At 40.9% G+C, this 24548-nt stretch overlaps 1 protein-coding gene across 2 annotated transcripts; it reads right to left on the bottom strand.

Moving 5' to 3' along the window:
• Window positions 1–36: 36 nt before the first annotated feature.
• ift122 (intraflagellar transport 122 homolog (Chlamydomonas)) lies at window positions 37–24305 on the bottom strand. Of its 2 annotated transcripts, XM_074643912.1 has the most exons (30): window positions 24150–24305; window positions 22254–22320; window positions 22074–22158; window positions 21916–21994; window positions 21744–21820; window positions 21552–21618; window positions 21312–21458; window positions 21021–21158; window positions 20430–20505; window positions 19311–19502; window positions 18784–18922; window positions 17509–17711; window positions 16408–16545; window positions 16059–16223; window positions 15626–15823; window positions 15272–15412; window positions 14191–14244; window positions 13398–13559; window positions 12390–12556; window positions 10278–10449; window positions 8940–9042; window positions 5949–6089; window positions 5742–5839; window positions 4623–4723; window positions 3280–3445; window positions 2158–2275; window positions 1938–2066; window positions 1250–1326; window positions 974–1138; window positions 37–793 (listed from the first exon to the last, which is right to left on the bottom strand). In XM_074643912.1, the coding sequence occupies exons 1-30, from the start codon at window positions 24191–24193 to the stop codon at window positions 707–709; spliced, it is 3696 nt and encodes a 1231-aa protein (XP_074500013.1). In that variant the 5' UTR covers window positions 24194–24305; the 3' UTR covers window positions 37–706. The 2 variants fall into 2 exon arrangements, with proteins under 2 accessions (XP_074500013.1, XP_074500014.1); XM_074643913.1 differs by lacking the exon at window positions 21021–21158.
• Window positions 24306–24548: the final 243 nt, after the last annotated feature.

The following is a 24548-nucleotide window of genomic DNA, read 5'->3' as shown; positions in this document are numbered from 1 at the left end:
TAGACACAAACTGTGAAGTTCAATCAGAAAAGTTAAAGTTAATATTACTTTATTTGTATCATTAAGAAAACCCACTATAATAAATAGTACCAAAATACTTTAGTGAAAAGTTTTTTTTTTCCTTTGTAACAATATAAAAATACATTCTCATGACTACACAACAGATGACATGTCCCATACTGTTATAAAACATACAGTAGCGCTACAGCATATAAATCTGTGGAATGCATTTGATGGCATCTTGTCTTCTACACAACACATAGATGTTATCTATTAAGTTAAAATAGTGTTTTTTAAATAAATTTGTTTTTACAGCGATATTTTTATTATACTATACACCCATGTTCCCTTTAAAGTGATGATGTAATCAGTGGCAGATCAAGGTAATCTGATCCTAATAATCCAATTGGGTTGATTGGCTGATGGTGCACTTTTCTGACACTCCATAATGACCAACACACAGATACTACAGGTATTACTTCAGTCACTCATCCCTCGAGGGCAAAGAGCTGCTCTAGAGAGGGAACTCGAGGAATAACATGCAACACGTTAACTGGAAGATAAACAGATATATATTACAGTGACAAGTTGACAACTATATTACAATGCAAAAGAATAATCAACTGCACGATAGAAAAAGGAAAAAAAGGTCAGCTTCAGGGTACAAAAATGTGAATGTCTTAAATAGCTGCTAGTTTTAAGTAGATCAGTTTGGTTCATCGATGGGTCTGCGACAATAAGGACAGCAGTTGTGCTGAAGCACCAGGAGCTCATAATCTTCACTGTGAAACATCTACAAGAAAACACAAAAACAGGAACATCAGAAAAGCCCAGAATAAATAGATCTGATAAGAATTATTATATAGGAGACAAGCAATGTGACAGGAAGAAAAGGCAAGAAAGAAATCAGACAGATAAGCTTAGTCTGTGGTTTACCCAGGATATATAGCCGTGTGTCTTATAAATGCTGTACCTTGAAGCAGGTGGGGCACATGGTGATGCTCACATCAGGCAGCAGGGAGCGGAAGTATTCCCATTTGAGCGGCCTGGGCCAGCGTTTTATCAGGACGTCCCTCCTGCTCATGGAGCGCAGCACCGAGCGACTCACCTTGACGGGGACAAAGGTCGAGCCTCCCTGCTGTTTGGACACACACATGGACATATTATAGAACCCGTCCTTTTATCCTCTCCAGCTGGTTCGCCCAGTTGGTGGAATATTAATCGCCTCATCTCCTCTGTCCTTTCTTACCTCAAAGCTCATTTTGGCTGTAAATGGGTCTTCCTCTGCATCATCCAAACCATCATCCATCCTCAAAGCCTGCAGCTCTGCCATGTTGTTAATTAAGAACAAATACATAAAGCAATGCATACATTTCACACATTTCAACATCAGATTTTATTTGTTGTAATTTTCAAGACAGGAAAAGCCCTTATAAAACGATCCCCCCAGAGACTGTTCTAAAAGTGAGTGTGCTCAAAATGCCGATCAGTCGAGCCTGTCAGTCACGTCGTGGCTCTGGAAGAACAGAGCAGACCTCAGTGCCCTTGAGTGTCTGCCGGCTAATGCAGGTTAATCCCTGCGCTAGGGCTGTGGCTACGGCTCTTGGAGGGTTAGTGTCATTAAGATGAGACAGGAGAGCCTCGCTAACCCTATTAGCTCAAGAGCTAAGATGACTTAGCTCTGACAGCTTAACCACCAGCACAGAATCGAGGCCAACGCAGACTAAACCGCTTCTTAGAACTGTCACAAGGCGGAGGGGAGTCACGTGCTTCATTTCGAAGAGATGTGCAGTGTGTAAGGGCAAGGATACAGCCTCTCAGGACCAGCAGAGTGAGGAGTTAATAATTCATACAAAGCATGTGAATCATCTGTTACTCTGTGTATGTGTTTATACTGTGTACAGTCACGTAGCGTAGAATAGATGATCAAAGGATACCACCGTTGTCCATATCCTGCCAGCGTGCATCCCTCTGATCCGTGTGAGGAACTTCTAGGTCAATCAGAGACACAGCCTCTTCATCACTGATGCCCTCCTCCAGGTAGAACTGCACCAGAGGCAACACCTCTGTACACAAGGAGGAGATACGCTACATTACAAACACAAATGGAGTCCCCTCTGGCAAATACTGCGCACCATGTGTCTGTGTGTCACTGACCATATGAAGAAGCTGAGTAGATGAAAGGCTGCCTGCAGTTGATGCACACGCTCCCCTGGTTGTTCAGCAGGGGGTTGTGGGTGGAGCAGCGGTAGCACATCATGCCCTCAATCAGGTCCTGCAGTAAACACATGGAAGTTTGACATACACACTCGGGAGCACAGGGCGGGGTTGACTCCTCTAATAATCAGAGAGTATGGATGAACAATGGGCCTCATGCAGCAACACTCTCTTAATTTTCTGTTAAGAGAAAAAAGAAGAGAAGTCAACTCCAGATGCACCAAATGCTCTGAATGAAGAATCCCACTTGATCATGAATTGGAGGTGTGCGGTTGATTTGTTTTTTTATTAGCATAGGTAACACCCCTTACTGTAAGGGCAGGTATAAGCGTAGGTAATGCCTCCAAACACTATTTAAGGGCAGGTATTAACATAGGTAAGGCCCCCTAAACACTATAAGGCAGGTGTTGTGCCGTGTACAAATACTCTGGCACATGCACAAGAACTGGAGAGAAAAAAATGCTGTAAGAAAAAGAGAACTTAGATAAGATAGGTAGATAGATAGACTTAACAAAGTAAATATGTGATTTTCCAGAGCATCAGTACTGGCGTTAGAGGAAAATCAAAAAGCATGGAAGAGCAGTATGTAAGCCATTCAGAAGCTGAATGCATGCAATATCATCCAAGGGTTTTTATGGTCTTAATTGGGATCAATGGACCAATAGTATTCATTTAGCCCACACATTTAATAATCCAATCACAATTACTCTAAAACATAATAATAATGTAAATTTGATTATATGATATTCATGCATCACATTTAAAACGCATGTTTCCTTGTGTTGGACAAACAATTTGTGGACTGTGAAAACAAAATGTTTTTTTCTTCTCTTGGTAAGAATGCTCTCAACCACTTGTAAAATGTTCTCTTACCTAAGAGAGAGCAACAATAAGAAAACATTGGTGAATCCTAGAAATCATTGGGTACTTACAAAACAAGAAAAGATTGTGGATATGAATAAAAATAAGAGAACATTTGTTCGTATATTGCTTCTTGCATGAGGCCCAATATTTCACAACAAGTTAAATATACCAGCATGTAGATCCAACTGTTTAACACACCTCGCTGTCTTGAAACGGTTTGGAGCGGATGGTGAGGCTGCCCAGTTCTATGGACTCCTGGAAGCGAGAGGGAATGTGCAAATCCTGGAGTTTCTCGTAGGAATACCTGGCAAGCTTGTATGCACCCAGTCTCTGACTCTCCTTGGCCAACGCATACAAGGTGTTACTAAAAATAAGGTTAAGGAACACTACTGTAAGGGAAACAGCTGGAACAGGGATGTTAATTTATAAGTATCTTATTCAAAACTAGTTACTTTTTATGTGGAAACATTTACACTTTTGTGTATTTATAAATAGACATAACTGTATATTCCCTCATTTCTACTAATTAATGAGTAGAACAAGAGCCATGCTGAGCCTGCAACATTGGCTGACTGCCTTGGAAGTAATACCTTGGTTAGGTTATTTGTAGGCTTGTGTGTGTGCTTATACAAGCATGCGTTCCTGTTTTTGTGTTCGAGTTGAGGACATTGTTGCTTATTTGTATTTTTATGGAGACAGATTGTTGAGAGGGAGCAGCTCTGAGAGTGGCAATGACAGGTCAATGAGTTGCAGCTGCAGCAGCTCTATGCTGGCACTCCTCCATCACCTAAAACTTAACACCGCTCCTCTCCTTTCCTCTCCACTCAGCTACTCTCCAGCTCCACCCACACACCCAGTTCTGTTCCACGGCTGGGACTGTTGATAAATGCACGTCCTCCCATTGTGAAAGTTGTTTAGTGCAGCTTTTCTGTGACATTGTGTTTTATTGTTCAAACCGAGTCCAACACATCCCGGCTCAGTCTATAAATCTAAGTTCAAAGTTTCTGGAACACCTCAGTTTGGCCGCAGAGGATCCCAGCTGCTCAGCCTGATTTCCTCCTCAAAGGCTGGGCTGTCCTTCCTCATACTCTGCCTCCAGTGTGTGTGTGTGACTACATGGATTCCTCTGTGTGGCTGTGGGTGTCTTTGTGTGTGTATTTTTTCAAATTAAAGCACGTTGTTTAGTGTGTTTGTGTATGTGTGCATATGCACAAAGTTCACCAATCAAAGCATTTGTTTAGAGAACAGAGAATGTGCCTCTTGCTGGCATCTTCTCCTCCTCCCCATCATCACCCCTTTTTATTTCTCTCAGCAGCAGCATGGCTTCCGCAGTGGCGCCAACTCTCCCGTTTTGTTTCTACTTCTATCTCTTTTCCACCACTTTATCATCACCGTCTCTGCCAGTCTTGATTTCAGATTGGCATGTCTGTTCTTGAGAGTTTTCCAGAGAGGAAGGGCCCCACAATACTTTCTTCCTAAAAATAATTGCTTGATATTTTTCCGCTATGTTAGGAGGACTACTTTCTCAAATGGAAGGATACACTTTAGAAATGCCTGGCGGTATGTCCTTGGTGAGGTTGTTCAGAAGGAACCTGCAGATGTTGAAGAGCGTCTCTGGCATGTGGGAACTGAAGGGCTCATCCTGGAGATAAAAACAGTTCAAAAGAAATGATTGAAAAAAATTAGCTTCTGCTAAAATGTAGGTGGTTTACATTTGTTTTAAAAGCACCATCTCTCCTACTCCCCTGCTTAATTGTTTCATCTTTTAGCCTGGCCAAAAACCCTGTACAGTGCCTCATAGCACCTCACAGCGCCTACTCACTTTTTTGGAGTGGCAGGGAAAGACGAATTTGCTAAAGCAATCACTAACAGCACTTTATTCCAAAAGTTGATCATTCAAATCTATAGTGCCTGCCTGAGAGAGTTAAGGTGAGATATAGAGGTTTCCTGCTCTGGTCTGGATCACAGCGATGCCTCTCTATTGCACGGGTGTGACCAAAGCCGAGCAGAAAGCTGAAACAACAAACCGAGGACACTGACACAGGCCAGGTCACCCATTGAGTGCTCATTGCTTGTTTGTAAGTAGGTTAGGGCTGGGGGCTTGGAGAAGACCACTGATGAGGTAGTCATCATGATCAATCAAGCAGCTGGTTACCATGGTGATATGGATCAGAGAGGCTTCAGGAAGTGAACCATTTTAACTGTTGCATAAAAGGCATGTGATTCAATGCCTCTTCAGTAGTCTTCACTTGAACTTTACACCCTCAACTCTCTTTTGTTCACTTTACCAAACAACCTGCACACATTTTCATTTGTCCTTTACTCCGAGTCTCTTTTCTTGGATTGACATAATCTTGCAGAGCCAGACCTCCTCCTTGTCAAACCCACAGCAGTCTCGAGAAATTTGAGTACAAAAGTTGATTAGAAAGAGGGCAGAAACGCAGTGGGCTGTCAGCATACTTCCATGTTAAAAAAAAGAAATATTTGGAACATGAATGTGTTGTACCCAAACAGAAACCTAACCACATAGCAGGTACTGTTTCCATGGCTTTCAATCTGACAGCCAATCACATGGCTGCCTCCTGATTTCTAAGGCCTCCTCCCACTTTTGTCTGGTCTGGCTATGAAAGATTAGGGTTGACAAAGTAGCACATTCTCACCGTGTAGCGCTGAATGGAGCGATAGACATGGTAGAGCTCAGCAAGATGCTGGAAACGCTCAAATTTCTTCAGCATTTCATCCCTCTGGTCTTCACTTTCTGCGTCAGACAAACATACACAGACGTACCAAAAGGATTAGTAGGAAACAATAAATGCATTACAGTAAAAACAAAGGCTTCTTTCCATTGCAGTGAAGATGGGTCTCACCTCTAGCGATGTCCAGACACTGCATAGACAGCATCCAGTAATAGTACCCTGCATCGTTGAACCTGTTCTCCACCACTGCATTGTGGGTAAGCTGCTCGAGGACTTTAACGGCTTCGTTCTGTCGCCCTGCCTTGTGAAATGCTATGAAAGAAAGACAGAAGTGGTGATTGATTGTTATGATGTGCCCTTGCGGCGACGTTGGATTTCAGGTGCCAGGAAGACATCCTTCTTTATTGATTCATTTCTGGGTTGACATCTTTGGAGCCAAGTTGTCATTGTTGTGGTTTATGATGGGCAAGTATTATGACAAATCTTTTTCTTTCTGTTAATGACATTTCAGCAGGAAGTGCTCTTTTTTTTTTTTTAAAGCTGTTCAGTGATGATGCCTCTCCTGTCCTGTTCAGTAAAGATTTTAAAAGGAAAAAGCTACCAGACACAGTTAAGAACAACATAGCTTTCATGACCTGGCTTTGGGTTGAATTTTATTTTATCATATTATTAATAACTAAAATTACCGCCTTGCGGATATATGCCTCCACCAGCCAGTCAATTTGCAGTTTACATCCATGTCTGTCCAAAATGTCATCATTTTATCCCTTTAGACATTTGTCTGTATTGTAATGATTATCGTATGAATTCTTGAGTTATGGCCAAAAACATATTTTTTGAGGTCACAGTGACTCTGACCTTTCACCACCAAAATCTAATCAGTTCATCCTTGAGTCCAAGTGGACATTTGTGCCAAATTTGAAGAAATTCCCTTGAGGTGTTCCTGAGATATCGCGTTCACAAGAATAGACATACGGACAACCCCAAAACATAATGCTTCCGGCCACGGCTGTCGACGGCACGGAGGCATTAAAAAGTACAAAAGCAATCATGTATGTTTATGAAAGTGTAGGAGACGATACAAAAACAATACGTGGGATGCACACTCTGTTAATGTATTTTGTCGACAGTCACACATCTGGAAAGAATCACTCAAGACCAGCTGAGTTTTTTGACACAATTGGATTCTTATACTACAGAAATGTACAATACTTACCCACACTAACACACACCCACACACTAACTACATGGCACTACAAGCAATTTATACCAACGTTTTCTTAATTTTTCACATGTAATAATAACTAACATAAGTCTTTTCCAAACAGGTAGGTTGCTCCTGAATATGAAACAACAAAACACTTTGACTTTAAAGCCCTAATAAACATGAGCGCTATTCTTCATGTTCCCATCAGAGGGTAATTAGAAGCAGCTTTAGGGAGTCGACCCCAGCAGTGACCCTGCCTCTGCAACCACAGTGGGGGTCAGGACATATTAGTGGCAAATATTTATCAGTCTACCTAACTGGATAGAAACCACATTCAGCTGCTGTTGGTTAATGCTAGGAAGTAACACCCACTCCTTCCCGCTTACAGAAACACAAAACAGAAGCTGACAAAAATGCACAGAAGTGGCTCAGTCATTAACATGTATTTTTCTATGTGCAGGCCTATAACAGAAATTAGTTAATCAAGTTTATAGCATGATATTGATGGAGCTTTGCAAAACTGTCAGCTTTTCATTTAAAGTGGCTTTTTTCAATCAATTAGAAGACTGCAGAGTGATCCAATATGCAATTTTGCAAGAATGTCAATGAAGGAAACTGAGAAATACGGCAACTATTATAAGGTTGGGTTGGTAGTGTTGTTCAAATACATTTTTTAATGTAGTTGTATTTGTTGAAATTCTCATTACACCCCGACAGCAATCAATAAATCGAATATTAGAAAAAGAAAAAATGGTATCTGAGTGGTGTCTGTGTCTGTCGCAGGACTGTAATAAACCTGTCTACCATTTCATTCGGCCTGAATGCAGTGATTGGACGGCCTGCTTGTCTGCGTGCACTCATTGCGTCTTCCACAAGCTGCTTGCTTGACAGCTGTGAGTACTAACAATATCCATGTTTGTTGTTACATTCATAATGATAATTTTGGAGGGAGGCCTGAACAAACCGACAGTCAGTGTTGCCGACTTGGCGACTTTCTCTCTCTAGATTTAGTGACTTTTGGAGCTAGTGCTGCTGGATACTTTCATTGGAAACAACACTGGGCTGGGTTTTTCAGTTGGATTATTTTTAAAATCTAGTTTACTCTTGCTAGTTCTCAGCATTACCAACTCTACCTTTAAAAGATATCTTCAAACTAAAGACATTTGGAATGAGAGAGTGGTCAATCAGCCTTTAGGTGATGATAAAAATGCCGCAAACCCAATTAAATCTCTCGATGGAGCCCTGGAGGTCGAGAACCTCATTTTAGCTACTCTTGAACTTGGCCCCCAAGATAAGTACCCAACCAATTCAGCCTAGCGTTAACTTTTTCTTAGTTGTCATGAAAAGTACCAGTGCAGTGGACAGGAGACAGGCCGGAGTCTTAGACTCCATTACAATCACTAGTAACAAAATACTGCGTCACCGCTCTGACTAAAATACACACAATCAGCAAAATGCATGACCATAAGTGAGCTCCAATACAATCAGGCCTGTTCAGTCATGAGTTCCATGTCGAGACGGGCAGAGGAAGATTATGTAGAAGAGGAAATATGCCTGCTGAGATCATAATTATAAATCTATGAGCTGATTATAACTATGGTTACAGTTGGTAATCATCATCAGAGCCGCTTGTAGTACTGGTGATTAGAGGCATGCATGCATGTCATTCAGTTAACAGGCAGCTCAGCTCTGTTCTGTTCTGCTCTGCTCCAGCAAAGAGGATCATGTTTTACAATGAATACAGAGAATCTTAAGGAAGTAGTGAAGAATGTCTGCATCCAGAGCTGGCCAGGCTTTATCACTTCCATATGTAAACTTTGGCTGTGGCTGTAAAGTTCACTGAAATAATCCTGGAAACATGCATTGTTAAAAAGTATGTGAATGTACACACTGGAGCATCCCAAATAAGACTGAGTAAAGGTGAAAGTGAAGCCCTGTTGGAGATGCAAACTCACCTTTTTGAGCTTCTTCAAAGCGGTCATTTTCTGCCAACCACTGCGCATAAGGCACATAGACGTCATTTTTGAACTGGGGGTGCTTCTCCACCAGTGAGAAGGCCTTGAGAAAAGAGAGATGTAATGCAATACATGTGACAAGTTGACACACAAATTAGTAAGTCCCACAGATTGTGATATATAGAGAACAACATAAGACTGCCCTGAGTAATTATGGCTGAACTGCAGTTGATTAGGGACATTATTATACCACACATTATTCAGAAAAACACACATTACTTCCAGTCAAAACATCGCAATACAGCATTATTAATGAGTGGAGAACAAAGAAAAAGTGTATGAGCTAAGTTGATTTCACACTCAATTAGAACTACAACTGTAGCTCTTGCGCTGTTTGAATGACAGCATATAAAGAGCTGTTGAAGTGCGCTGTGGACACACATTTGCCTGTCATGGTGACTGATTAATCTAAATGTCCTGTGGCAAAACTTGAGCCAAGAAACACACCAGTCATACCATACAGCAAAAGAGAGAAAGAGACTCTGTGTGTGTCTAAGGCATGTGAGCCCAAAGTCACTTAAAGGAATACTTTGTTGAGTGGGAGCAGTGAATAGTATCCATGTGGCCCATGCCGCATGTGCTCTGTCCCGTCTAGTGAAGCACATAAAGCCTAACAGTTCTCTCTGCATTCCCCCCCTCTGCTTTCTTTTTTCTCTCTGAGGATCAAATAAATATCTGGGAAGCCTTTCCTCAGACACTACAGCAGAACCATGCGATCGTGATTTGATGTTCTGTTTTTGGCTCTTCTGTTTCAGCATGTAAATTGCTAATATGCATTTCTGTAACGCCTTTAACTCGATTAAAAACTGCAGATGGATTAAAGAAACGCTATATTTTCTTCTTGTCTGAGCAGCGTGATCCGCCCTGATGGAGGAATTTGATTGGAAGCAGAATAGAGCTTTAAGCTGATACTCTTTCAGTGCGGTAGAGTGTTTTGTGCTGCTCACTCACTAATCATCATGTGGGCATGGATTCAGAGAAATCCAAAGCTGGATGATTAGCTCTGGAGTGCGTGTGTGGTTTAAGTTTGTCAGTGTAGGATATCAGGCAGATGTATTGTCTTATTGTTTGCATTCAACTGTGGTTACTTTAACAAATACAATATACTTTTCTGGCCATGACCATAAAGTGGTTTATGGGTTTCTGAATACCGCAGCAATTTATTTAGCACAGTCCTATGTGGTTCACATTATATTTATGTGATTGTCTCAGGACACTATATATAAGTCATGATGAGCGGAGCAGGTGTGCCTCCTGTGTGCATTAAGTGTGTCAGACCTCTTCCCAGTGCCGGGTTTCCACATGCAGCTGCACTAGGGCCTGCAGGTCCCCCATCTTGGAATAAGTCTCTGAGGCATAGCCGTGGTGCTTCAGCCTTTTGAAGTAGAGCGCACACTTTGCCAGCGGTTCGCGTTCAGCCTTGTCCAACTTGCGAGCGATGTCGATCAGCCTGGATGAAAGGAGAGAGAGGAGTGAGCACACACAGAGAGGGCGAGTGCAGATAAACCCTTACATCGGGGTCCGGTCTATCAAATTATGCTCATGACCCCAAAAAGAATATGAACCAGTCGGGGTCACTAGCTGAATCAGATTTGGGTTTAAGAGCCCTGACTCTGTTTCAGCTGCAGTGTTTATAGTGCTGACCCGCTGGTAGCACCACAGGAGACTCACAGCATGCAGACAATAGGTCAGATGGAGTCAGTGGGGAGGTCTGATATGACCACCAGACAACTGACTTATCAGTTAGCCTGGTTTTCAACAACACACATTCCCACTATGCATGTATGTGTGAACGCTAATACAAAAGTAATAATTCCCTACGTACGTTCTTAGCTATCATAGCTTCGACTCAGCGTATTAAATATACTTTTTAATAATGATCCTCAGAGAGAGATGCATGCACTGGATATTAACTATTGCTGCCTTGTGCTACTACTATGCAACACAGATGCAACATCCCCTCCATGCATATTTTAAGATAATTCATGTCTGATGAGGTTTTTCCAGAAAAAAAAAGTTAAGTGACCTAATTAAAAACTCTTCAAAGTGGAACTGCGCCCATTTTCAAAATTCGTTCCTATGGTCTAAAACGATCCACAAAATATTAGAAAACATGAACAACTCTCAAATCCCAAAACTAGAGCGCTAAAACTCAAATTTGTGATTTGTGAGTATACATTTTGGAGCTGGTCCATAGACTATATGGGTACATTTTCTGTTTCACAACTGAGGACACTACAATAGAATAAAGCTCATTTGGGTATAAAAAAGAAAACAAACATTCTGTGGGTTCACAAAATCAGCCTCTCATTCATTGTCTATGGGGCAGCTCCAGACTTTATTCCATATGACATCACAAGTTTGAGACTTACTTCTCTGGTTTCTGGCTTTGAGAGAGAGGAGCTCATGTTCATAAATATAGATTCAACTTTACTAGGCCATGGGAATAACATATTGGATTTCTGAATTTGGGAGGTGTTCCCCTTTAAGTTATATCAACTATTTCTCCCTCATTGAGAAATCCAGAATATCTATGAATACTTTTCCTTTCAAAACGTTTAACTACTGGACACAAGAAGTCTCTCACATTACTGAAAAGTTCATTCTAAGTGTGTGTGCACCAAAGGCTTAAAGTTTCCACATCACACTTGTTGCATAATGGACCATGATTGGCTTCCAAACTTCAAACTCGTTGTGATGTCAAACCATAACTTGGATTTTAGGTGAGCACAGAGAAAATTTCCGCCTTCGGCAGATGAATGTGAAAACAGCTTTCTAGCCAATAAAAATCTGCAAATACACCATTCTGCACAGTGAGGGTCAAACATCCAAGTCAAGTAACAATAAGCAAGAATATATTTTTGAGTTGAGAGGAACTTAAAACTTCAACACATCAAATCAGGAGTCTACGATGGTTGAAGCATCTTGATGACTTTGTTGGCTAAGTGTGCATCTGTATAAGATTCAACCTGATTCAGGGTTTAAATCTACATCAGGGCTTCAAAGTGGCCCTTTGTGTTGTGTCCCAAGCTAGCTTCAATCCCTTTCTTCCACTAATGTTCGAGTATTCTATCAATGTCTAGAAACATAGAAAGCCAAAGAGTGAGAGTTCCACTGCTGACGGTCAAATTGAGGCATTTTTGGCAGAGCGCAGAGTGTGAACATATCTAACCCCATTATCTCGACATTACCGTCTTTTGATCAGTTATGCGCTAGAAAATGTGCCCATTTACTAAATTCAAAGAAGCAATTTGGATGACATTTATAGATTTGGGAAAAATCATGCACAAAAATCTAAAAAGGCGGTTTAGAAAAGGTTAAACAGGAATAACAGTGTATCCTATAGTGGAGGACTGATTTTGCATGTTTCATACAGTGACTGACACTTACATGTCTTCCCAGGCGTGTTCCCCTATAATGTCTATGGCTTTGAGATGTTCTCCTGCTGACAGGTACATCTCCGCTGCTGCCCGGGGCTCCTTGCTGCTCTTAGCCCAGTCTGCCTGCTTGGTCATCAGGATCCGAGTGCTCTTGGGGTCTGTCGCTCCGACAAAATCCTGCAAGAAAGACACACACAGTTACAAACTTGCTACTAAACATAGCAATGGATAACTGGGAAATCCCCATTAACACTGATGATAAGCGAGGAATGTATGTAGCACAGTTAATCTGGATGGAGAGCAAGAGTCCAGTTCAGACAGCCAGAACCATGTGGGTCAAGGCCGAGACAGGAGGAAGAGAGTCACACAAACAGCAGGCGGCTAGCCCTCCGGTGTCCATCCTACCTAAAACAAACAGCCTGTAGGACCAGATGGCCACACAGCCACATAAATATACAGCAGCCACATCAAACGCACACACAATCTGATACATACGCACACACAAATATACATGAACGACTCGTAGCTGTGTCATCTGCTCCAGCAATGTGAATGTGATGCTGACGATCAAAGTGTCCCCCCCACATGTAAACACAATAAAGCATGAATTTGTCTCAACTCCAACTGACCTCCTCATCAAAGTATTCACGTAAAAGCAGACGCTCGCCTTATTTCTCTCCGTTTGTGCTCCATTTCCAACTCTAACTATGTGTGTAAGCTACCCTTGTGTTGTATATGGATATGTCTGTAAAAGCACGGTGTGTGTGTGTGTGTGTACTGATCAGATGATATATGTGGAGATTCCAGTGATATATGAGGAGATGAAAGACAGACGGTAAAGGGGGGCCATTTGAACACAGTGCAGGGCCCCAACTTGGCATAACTGCACATGATGAAGAAAAACACATGTTCTTCATCCCTAAAACATGCAGCGCTTTCCAGGTCGCTCTGTCCATATTGATACAAAAGTATGTTGTACATGCGTATGTGTGTTTTTGTCAATCGATGATTTAATCACCTTAGCATACTCAAACATGCGCAGGTCAGTGTACATGCTCAGGGCTCTGGATTCGTGGCCGGTACGTTTGTAAAGCTTGGCTGCCTCGTGGAATTTCCCCTGGTAGGCATAGACGTCTGCCAGGAACAGCTCATTGTCGTTCTCACCCCGCTTCTTCCTCTCCTGCAAATCAGTCAACACAAACACTGGCATGTGTGCAGAGATAAACACTCACATGCATCTACACACACAATGAGTAAAAAAACACAGAAGGCACTAAAAACTATTGGCTTGCTGGATGCAATCAGCTTCACTTTTAAACCCACAATAAACTGTTACGTCATCAGTCATAACAAAGTTAGAAAACAAATAAAATGTTTATAGAATACAATAAACATTTATTTCATATCACTGAAAAAAAAATTTCAAAGAAGCTCGTTTCCCCTTTTCAAAAGTGAGAGCAGAAACTTTCTCCTTGCGTTTGCCAAGTTGAAACAGACTTTGCTCTGCATGCATTTTGTCGAGGAATGTGTGTGTGCTTTGCCGTGTGTATATATTTGCTTGCATGTGTGTGTATATTGGACCCGAGGTGGTCATTTAGGTTTCAAGTTGTTCCCTTGTTCAAGAGGTTTTTAAGTGTAGCTGACGGGAAAGCCTTGCAAATAAATGTATGATGACCATAATAATTGTGATTGACCCAGTATCCCCCAAGCCTTGTATAAATGTAATGATGTCAGCTCTGGTTGGAGCAGAAATCAGCAAACAAAAAATGTGAACCTGGCTTTTCACAATATTGAAGGAGAGTAGGCATTACCTCGATGCTATTGATGAGCTCCAGGTAGCGCAGGTCTCTGATTCTAATGAAGGCCTGAAATTGGGAAAAGACAAGATATAATTAGGAGCAGTGATTCTTAAAGTGGGGTCCGTGTCACTCTGCCAGAGGGTCCGCAAAATAATTTGCTTTAAATTATAAAATTGGGCTGTGTCATTAAAAACTACATAACTACAGATGGTGACTATTTACACAAATAAAACAAGTATATTGTGTCCATTACTCCCACCCACGTTAGCTTTGGGCCAATAGAAACTCTGAAATGATTGTCAAGCATCACGTCAAACTGTCATGAATCAGTCACTTTACTCAGGGCGCACCAAACCGTTCCTGCTGCTGCTTAGCTTGGCTTATTAGCCAGCTAGCTAGTATGGAGAAATATGTGAGTCAGTCCACATTGTCAAGTGACGCTAAGCCCAAACTATCTAAATTGAGAAAATATGACCACTGTTATATCGAGTTTGGTTTTATTGAGAACAGCGAGAGGAGTCCAAAATGCGTCATGCGTCTTCAAGTGCTAGCGAACAAAGCCATGAAGTCAGCCAAGCTAAAAAGAGATCTAATTACAAAGCACCCTATACACATACATGTCAGGGCAAAACACATTAACATGATTCAAATAGAAAGGTGTTTCTGTTTATCACTATCAAACAGGTCTGAAGTATTTATGTTAAAAAAGTTTTAGAAGACAAATAGTTCCAATGGCATCTAAGAGTACAAATGGTAGTAAGAATATGCTTAATCTGTGTTACGATTAGAGGATGGTTTCTCAGAATCTGATGTTTTGTTTTCTTTTGCAGTACCAGCTTCTTCTAAATCCTGCTTCAAAGATGTAATGTGAACATTAATTTATATTTGTCTGTCTGGGTACTGTACATGCTGTAATTTACCGGTAGTGTTGAGAGTTTACAAATGACATGAAGCCTAAGAGTGAGGCGAAGGTAAAAGCAAGGTACCGACGCCACATTTGGAGGAGTTGCTGCTATTTGTACGTTTTTATTATTTTGTGAAGATAAAAGTAGTAAAATGAGTAGGTCGATGTGTTTGTGTGTGTCAGACTTGCCTTCTTGGTGGTGTCAAAGTCAAGTCCCTCCAGGGCCTCTGTGGCTAAATCCCTCCAGTCACTGTCAGTCACACCTAGACAGGCAATCTGGTAGGCCTCCTTGAACATCTTCCTCTCCAGGTACTGGTACATGGGTGCTGACTGAGCAGAGCAACAACACCACCGTCAAAAAGCATTGCAAACTATACAGGACCACCAACAAAATTATATCTTCACCACATACCTAGTTCAATAACTCATAGAAAATCAGTCCATTTAAGTATTTTTGTCTTTGTAGTACAAACAAATACCATGATATTTAAGATACACCAACCATTGGCAATAGTGTGCTGTCATTTCTACATTACTACACACCTGAGGCACCTCCACAGCTGACATAGAATAGACGTGTAGACAGAAGATCTTAGAGCCGTTGTAGCCGACCATAAAGCCTTGCATCTTCTGCTGGTGTACAGGAAAGTTGCTAGCCTTGATGTTGAGGTAGCCGTTGCCAGAGAAGCACAGCATGTCCTCACACTGGGTGTTCCAGGCCACGCTGTTAGCATTAGGCTCCTACAGGGAGAGCAAAAGAGAGGAGGCGGGTAAGGGGGGGTAGCGGGGAAATAAGGTCTGGAGGTGACTGTGGAACACAGACCAGACAGGAGTACATGAGTATACGTAGCTGTACCTAATGCAAATAATTACACATACATGTTTCTATTTATTCCATCCCACTGCACCTCTGAAATGTGTTTTTTTAAATCTGCCAGGTAAGGTTCCTCCACCATACTCTTAACCCTCTGCTGACCTGAAAAAGCAGCTCTTTACTGTTGATGTCATAGACCAGGAGAGTGTTGTGCTCATCCACCACAGCCAGTTTATTGCGGGAGGCGCTCATGTCTAGGCAGCGCACTGAGGTTGACAGCTTCAGCAGCGTGATGGGAAACAGGTTGTCAACAAATATCTTCAAGATCTACGTCACAAAAACAAGGACAAGCAGAGCAAAATCAGAATAGAGCATCAGAACTAATGCTACATGTAATAAATGTAAACCTTATTATATTTATGTTCAAATTCCTGAACCACTGGCTTAAGAGCATGAGTGTCATTTCTGCAGTTACTTAATGTGGGAATGTATTTTTCTCAAAAATACTCACAGCTCCATTCTTTAACCCGACTAGCAGGCCCTCTCTGCCTGGCGGACCACCAATCACTTTGATGTAGCGAATTAGAGACTCCATCACCCATTCTTTTTCCCTGACACTGGTGAAGGACAGGCACTGGAGCCTCTTCTCCTGCACAATAGCAGAGCGGGAAAGGCGAGACCACAATTACATTTAACACATGAAAATCTGACTGGTTCTGAATGACCAAATTATTCTGTTTTTATTATTCCACAGTCTGTTAATCACACCCTTAACCTTATTTAAACATACTTGTAAATCTCGAACAAATCTTAGCACATTCTTTTAAACACTGCAAAGTGTGGGTCAACGGCAGAAAGCAATGCTATAAAGATAAACAATGATTTGATTTGACACAGACATACGCAGCCCATACGAGCACAGCCCATTTATATGGTCTAAAAGCTGTCTGAGGCACGAAACACAGGCACGCCTGTTAAGAGAGAGATCTGAAGCACCTCTGTCACACCCAGACAGATTTAAAAGGAAATAACCTCTGTGTTATGGCTGCTCCTCCTCCCTACCAGCCGCTGTCAAACACATAGAGACATGAAGCAGAGAGGAACCCCGAGAGACACCCACTGGTTCAACAGACTGTGGTCCTTCCCCTTCATTCAACTGTCTTGCTTTATCCAGTTTGAAGAGGGTTGAGAAGGGGAGAGAGACAGAGCCCGCAGAGCACATGCACAGCTGGAGCCTTTTGCAAACTAGGCGGAAACATCTGGAAAACCAGCAATTTCATGATATTATCATTTTTTTCCCTGGGCTGTTTGGGCTTGTATTGAATGGCTAAACACTGATTCACTCTGCTTCCATCATGTTAATAGGCTCAAATGTCTCTACGGCCGCTTGCGCAATCTGTCAAGTGTGCATTAGTGTAATTTACAAAGAGCCAGAGAGTCACTTCAGGTCAGTAGAATTTAGTCTGAGAAGCAGAACTGATTGACTCATTATGTGGGGAAAGACCCAAAACAAAAACAAGCTCTAGAAGAAGCGAGCAAGACATTTGAAATAAGCTTTTTTTTTTACGAGCATTATACTGCACAATGACTATAGAAATATATCTCTTCTGACCTGACACAGGATGATATGCTGGGAGCAGACCACCAGCAAGTTGCATTCAAACTTTCTGCAAATTTTCTCCTTGATCCGGTAGTGCATGTCTGAGGAGTCATCTGAATAGAGCTCATAGATGAGGATCTTCTCGGGCAGCTGGATAGCAAGGCGGTTTCTGTAGATGGCGATCTTCTTCACCAGCTCGCGGCACTTTATCCTCACTGGGGAAAGAAGGAAATTAAGGGAGAGAGTGGACATGTTAGGAGGGAGAGGAAAGTTTTGTCATAATTTCATGCATACGTTTTTTCAGAGCTTGATTGTTACCATCCCAGTTATGCTGTCATGCTGCTTTTCCCTGTACGTTTTAAAAATGAATTACTAAAATAATGAGCTGTCATATCTCCTTTATGAAAACAACTCCTTTTATATTATATTACTGAAATGAGACATCCACCATTTGAAAAACTGTATACCCTTACAAAAACGTAATCGGATGATAGTTGATAGGACAAATATGACAAATGAAAAACATTTGAAAAGATACAATATATTCTTATTAAAAGGGATAGTTTGGGTGATTTGAAGAGGGGTCGTATGAGGTACTTATCCATACTAAGTGTATTACCTACAGTAGACGATAATTGGCATGACTCCAGTTTGGAGAAGCAGACAGGAGTAGCAGCATGGGAGCAAAGCAAAGTACTGCTGCAGATGGAGCCGGCAGCAAAACATATTTTAGCCACCTAAAAGAAAGGCTCATCTAATAAAATCAATATCAGTTTAAGTGTACGCTATATTTAGAATATTTTTACAGCTTTATCTTGCCGTCAGACAGCCCTTGCTGGCTTTGAAGAGAATACAGATAAGTTTAACTTTCAGTTAGTTCCTTGTCGGAAAATATTCTAAATATCGTGTAGACTTAAACCGATAATGATTTTTTTTAGGTGAGCTTTTCTTTTAAGTGGCTAAAATACCTTTTGCTGCTGCCCTCCGTCCACTGCAGTACATTGCTTTGCTCCTATCTGTTTCTCCGTGTGCAAGTGCGCTGACCTTCATCTGCTATAGGTAATACACTGACTATGAATAAGTATCTCATACAAGCCTACTTCAAAACACCCAAACTATCCCTTTTAAGGTATTGGTATTGTTTAAAGTTTAGTTCAGAAAATACTGCCTCTATACCTTTGATCATGGCACTAACTGAGATGCTTCAAGACACATACATTATCATTTGACATCACAATAGGTCTTCGATTATAAACTGAATATCCTGCAGCTAAAGCAAAAGTGCACCTTTTTGTTCAGTGATGAGGTGCTGGACAATGACATCGGTCATGCTGTCTCTATAAGCATAGCGATCCTTGTAGAGGCCGTGAACTGTACTGAAGATAAGTTGGTAGCAGGCGATGGTCCCATCCTGGCAGCCCAACACCTAGATAAGAGATAACAATGTAGCAGTACATCCTATTAACACCTCTAAGAAAAGACAGAGAGTGGGAAAATGTTCCTGTTGTTAAAGCATTTACACAGTAGAACTGAGAGAAATTCTCTCTCGTATGCCCCATCACTTTCAGTTAAATATAGTGAAAGGAAAAGGTGCTAAAGGTGTTACTGTTAAATAAAATGACTTGTGTATCTGTGTAGCTAAATGAGATCAAGAAAAAGTATCTAATGCAGACTGACACTCTTTATATCAGGTCTGAGTGTTATCAGTGTTTTGCATGACATTTTCCTATCTCTTCTCTCTATCTGACACATACTATTATTCAAGGGCAGGGATAACTTCTCCAGACATATGACTTCACAAGCTGTGGACCCACCACAAAGTTGGAGTCAGGCTTTACCCGGCATGTCCACACCCAGGCATTCTGCTCTCCAATGGTGCCGAGCCGCACGCCGTCTTTAGTGTAGAGGGAGGCCTGTTTATCAGAGCCCCCCATGACTATATACTCGCCCTTGGAGAAGTAGCTGACGCAACACGGGTCATAGGTGAGAGCCCTGTCTTTTCCAATCTGAGAGAGACAAAGAGAGAGGTGGACATTAAACCAAGAATAAAGGTAGTATTTCTCATATTTATTGCCTGGGGGCCTGGGCCAAAACTTCCCACTGTCTGGGTCGACACACATCAAAGTCAACAGTACATTCAACCATCCCTTTGAGTGTTTGATGAAAAGATGGACATAAAAAGTTTTTTTTCCTCTGGTTTAAACAACCTCTATTGTATTCATGTTCAAAGTCCATTTGCACAACATCATATCAGTCCCCCAACTCTGTGCATCTGTTTCTCCTCACTCTGGAAAAAAAAGAAAAAGCTGGCCGACAATCCATAGTTATTTTCTTTCATTGCGAACAATTCCTGGTGTTGTAATCAAAACAGAATGTTCACTTAAATAGATAAATAGGCCGATGACAATATACGAGCCTAAGGCAGAACGGCAGAGTAATGAACAGGGCATATTTGTCTATAATTACGGTACTGCCCACGGGGAATTTAAGAGGAAGGAGGGACAGTGAGGGGGCCATTGAAGCATAGCAGGATCACTTCCAATGTACTGTTATGGTTTCAATAGAGCCTGACAGTCTGATTACCACAGGAAACACAGGTCTTAAACTCAGTAAAGTGTTCCCAATACCATATATTTTGGACTTAAGTTTTCTTGTTTCTTATTGCTACAGCAAGTGATAGCAGATAGTGTTTCAAAATGCTATTAGTCTACTGGTATTTTCCATGCAAGGTAAAGAGACTGCCTATATTTAATCATCTAAATGTACTTTTAAACAGTTTCAAGTGGCAAAGGAGAAATTTGTTGTTTTATTAGAACATGTCGCATGAATAAGACTTTGTATATATGTATACAGCTCACCATGTTGGTTGGTTGTACTTAGCCATACCATATGGTAATTTGGGATTTTAAATTACATAGACCTGTGGTATTCACCTGCTTTCCACTGAGCTGATAAAAGGACAGCTTCTGACCCCAGTCTGCCACAGCCAGAATGTCATTGTGCTCATCCCTGTGAAAATACAACAAATATGATGTTAGGCATAAGTACTCCTGTCAACATACTGTACTGACGGGGCTTTGGTTGTTTAGGTAACGTTGACACGTGGTATAATAAAAGCAGAGAAGCCACCCTTCAACTAGGGGGTGCATGGTCAAGCCCTTTCCCCTAACAATTGACGGCTTTTAGCTTCACTATGTCTGTATCCTCAACCATTTTAATTGCATGTCTGAACATTGCATTTATCTTTATTATTTTCCAAATAATAGCCTTGGTATCTATCCATGTAAGCCTGTGTGCTGAGCAGAATTCACCCAGTTGAAGTGTCCTTGAGCAAGACACTGAATCCCTAGCAGCTCAAGAGATGCTATTCCCTGTCTGACCTCAAGCTCTGACCTCCCTGTGATATACCAATTATATTCCATAAAGCAACCCAAAATAATATATCTGGTGCATCTTGTCATTTTCTCTCGTCACTACCCTCTTTATCATTCCTCCTGCAAATGTGCCCTTTTCTCTCAGTTAACCTGTTCAGTAGTCCTCTGTCATGGCTACAGCTGTGCTTCTGGCTTTGGCTGGAGGGGGGCATCAAAAACATGGACAGCTGCTCAGAAGATTCATAATCCTCTCTCTCACAGAAACACTCCCCGGTTGACCACTGCCACCTGCTGGCGCCACACAAGCACTTTTCTTAAAATGGAATGCACTCTCAATAGCACATCATTACTCAAAATTGTGGGCGACATGGATGGACAACGCATAAGATTAGTGAAGAAAAAACACCTTATCTTATGCAGCAATAATTAAGTAAGACTAACTTAGAGGGGTTCCAGGCTATGGACCAGATAGGAGAAGAGGAGCCTCCTGGACGCTCTATCTTGACCTTCTCCTCGCCATTCTTGTTCCGAATGCTCACCACTCCATTCATCATGCCAAGGGCAAGGTACTGGCCATCGTTTGTCCACCTTCAATCAAATAAAACCAACTTAATCAACTTAAATGTGTCACATTAAAGTGTACGAATGTTGCAGACAGTTATGAAAACAGACTTCACTTACCCACAACATGTTATTTTGCTGCTCACTTTATGTTTGTTCACAGATTTTTGCTCCGGGGACCACAGACCTAAAAATGTAAAAAGGTACTCAGATGTCCAGTGCTCCATGTGGGCAATTTCTCTTTTTAAAAATTAGTATATATTATGCACAGGATTTTAGTCCAGTGTAGACTCAAACTCATGGTGCACTCACCAAAGTCTCCAGAAGAGCAGGAGGCAAGTTGGTGAGTGACAGGGTTGTAGGCAACACACTGGATAGAGTCATTGTGACTACAGATAAACAAATGAAAAGAAACAAAAGACGGAGTAATACACACTGCAGAGGACGCACTGATACTAAAGTGATGAGTGAAAGTGACACTTACGTATATTTCAAAATACCCTCCAATTTAGACGTCCAGATGATTATGCTTTTGTCTGCTGACCCTGAGGCAAACCTTTTACCTGCAGAAGAACGCAGTAGTTAGTAAGATAACAATGATGACTGATAAAGGAGTGTACAAATGAAAAGCCAATCGAGTACCATCTTTAGCATAGGCCACACAGTACACAATGTCTTTGTGTCCTTTTAAAGGCTGGATAATAGCTCCATCTGCTACATCATAAACCTGCAACAAAAATAAAATACATTAAATGTAATACAGTAATAATGCATGCATTCTTTAGATATGTGCCTTGGCCAAAGAAAACAGGAAAGCCTTACCAGGACACGAAGCCCTGCGGCAATGATGAGTTGGGTGCCATCTGGCTTGAAAGCAAGGTCATAAACACTGCAAAAGACAATAATGGATTTGTTTTTCTGAAACATTGATTAGTCAATCAACAATTTTGATGATCCACTCATCCTTGAAGTTACATATAAAGAAAATGTGCCATTCATGGGTTTCAACTTTTAAAATAAGAGGATTTGCTGCTTTGCTCAGTTTCTTTAATAATTGTACACTAAATATCTTTGGATGCATGTCTGGATTTTGGACTGTTGATCAGATAAAACAAGACATTTTAAGATGTTGAGCGCTTATTAATTAATTTAAAACATTTTAATCAATAAAAATTGTTTGAAGGTTCATTGTTTACCTTGGAAATAGTATTATGCCAAAAAAAAGTCTTATCACAAGGTCTACTTGTTTGTTTTTTCAGAGGGGTTTCAGTCAAACAGCTGAAAATAAAAAGCTGAAAACTCGAGAAACCCACCAAAGGAAGAGGACCTTAATAATTGAAACCATTTTGTTTTTGTCAAATAATGAAAAGATCATTATGTTAATCGTTAATATCTGTAAAGTACTTATCAAATCAGACGTTGAGTAGGTCTATGCTTGATCCGTACAGGTGTAGCTTTTTAATTTAATTTATTTTTATTTTTGTTTTTCACAATTTAAGACTATACAACATAACAAAAAAAAAAGAATGATATGCAGTGCAGGAAGAGGCAAAAAACCCACTGGGCTTATCTGAAGCCTCCACCTAGAGACAGGATTAATATAAAGAAATAATATGAATACATAAAAGTGATAACAAACAATTAGGACAAGTTATATATATAATAACAACAATAACAATACAGTAAATATATCAAAAGCTTCTTAGCTAATTGACGGACCACACTTGTTTACATATGAGCATTGATTGCAGCCACAATAACTGCTATACATCACCTACATACATTACATATTAGATAGATAGATAGATAGATAGATAGATAGATAGATAGATAGATAGATAGATAGATAGTAACTTTATTGATCTCAAGGGAAATTCAAGTTTCCAGCATCACAGTTCCATAGTGCAAAACATGTTAGTAAAAAGGCAGTAAAAAAGTTAGTAGGGCAAAGAACAAAAAAATATACAGATATAAAAATACAAGGAGATGAAGAAAACTGTGAAAACTGAATATAGTGCAGGGTAACAGCTGTGATACAGGACTATTAAAAATGTGAATATAGTGCAGAAGAGACTGTTAAAGATGAGTATAGTGCAGGTAACTCCAGTAACTTAGTCTATGAAAGTGCACTGTGTGCATTATTATCTGTTATTGCACATAATATGTATTATTATTGCATTATTGTGTATCAGATTGTGATACAGGACTATTACAAATTAACTCATTACATTATTAGCTGTAGTCCTATAAGAATCAATCAAAGCAAATAAAGTTAAGGCTGTTAATTTAGAAATATGTTATCTTTGGGCTCAGAGAGGGAACCTATATATGCTATGCTAAGGTTATCTTAAATCTTATCTTAAAAATGCCATTCACAGAAAGCAATGATGTGCAACACCTAACAACACCTAGAGCTAAGTAGCTTAACATTAACATTATGGCTTCGACCTAACGTTATATCGTGCTACACAATAAAAGCTGACATGCTACACTAGTGAAAGAAAAAATATGTTGCATGAAAACTACGTTACAATAATCATAAACTTTAGTATCTCTCTCATTTGTGGATGATAACCTATAATAGCTGCGTGGCTAATGCTAATGCTAGCTACCTGGCTAACACTAGTTGACATAGCAACCGCCGTTGCTAACCGCCCTAGTTACCTCCCAGCATCGAGCCCAGGCTGACAGCGTAAACACAAACATCCAGATGCTCACCATTGTTCACGAATAGTTTCTTTCCATGCTAGGACGGCTCTCATTTCCAGCTTTTAACAGTAAAAGAAGGACTGGTGGGTTTTGGTATCAACAGGTTGGTGTCGCTGGTTCTGTCTGTGTTTCATACCGAGCACCAACTAGTGATGTGTAGGTTCGGAACGAGCCGGTTCAAAGAGCCGGCTCTTTTAAGTGAACGATAATGGTACTTTTTTTTATCGCGAGGGGACGCGACGCTTCCCAACACTGGACGCTTGGTGGGCTGTCACTAGACACTGGCTGTCCCCACCTGATTGGACGAACGCTTTCCCTGGGTTGGCTGCTGCTCCCAGCTTTCAAACCGGAAACAGTATGGAGGCTCGTTTGGAAACTTTCTTCTCTTATTTCACGAAAATAGTTCAC

The sequence above is a fragment of the Sebastes fasciatus genome, chromosome 8 (genome assembly GCF_043250625.1).
Source record: "Sebastes fasciatus isolate fSebFas1 chromosome 8, fSebFas1.pri, whole genome shotgun sequence".
In the NCBI taxonomy this organism is placed as follows: Eukaryota; Metazoa; Chordata; class Actinopteri; order Perciformes; family Sebastidae; genus Sebastes; species Sebastes fasciatus.
This window is presented reverse-complemented; position numbering and strand designations above follow the sequence as displayed.

Bases quoted from the DNA above. Each gene is read 5' to 3' on its own strand.
- ift122 (XM_074643912.1), bottom strand. From the start codon at position 24,193: ATGAGAGCCGTCCTAGCATGGAAAGAAACTATTCGTGAACAATG. The intron at 17,712-18,783 runs GTGCACTTTTGC...TTCTTTCCCCAG, and splicing joins CCTCATCACTGAACAAAAAG to TGAGGATAAAGTGCCGCGAG. The intron at 15,824-16,058 runs GTCAGCAGAGGG...CTCTCCCTGTAG, and splicing joins GTAAAGAGCTGCTTTTTCAG to GAGCCTAATGCTAACAGCGT.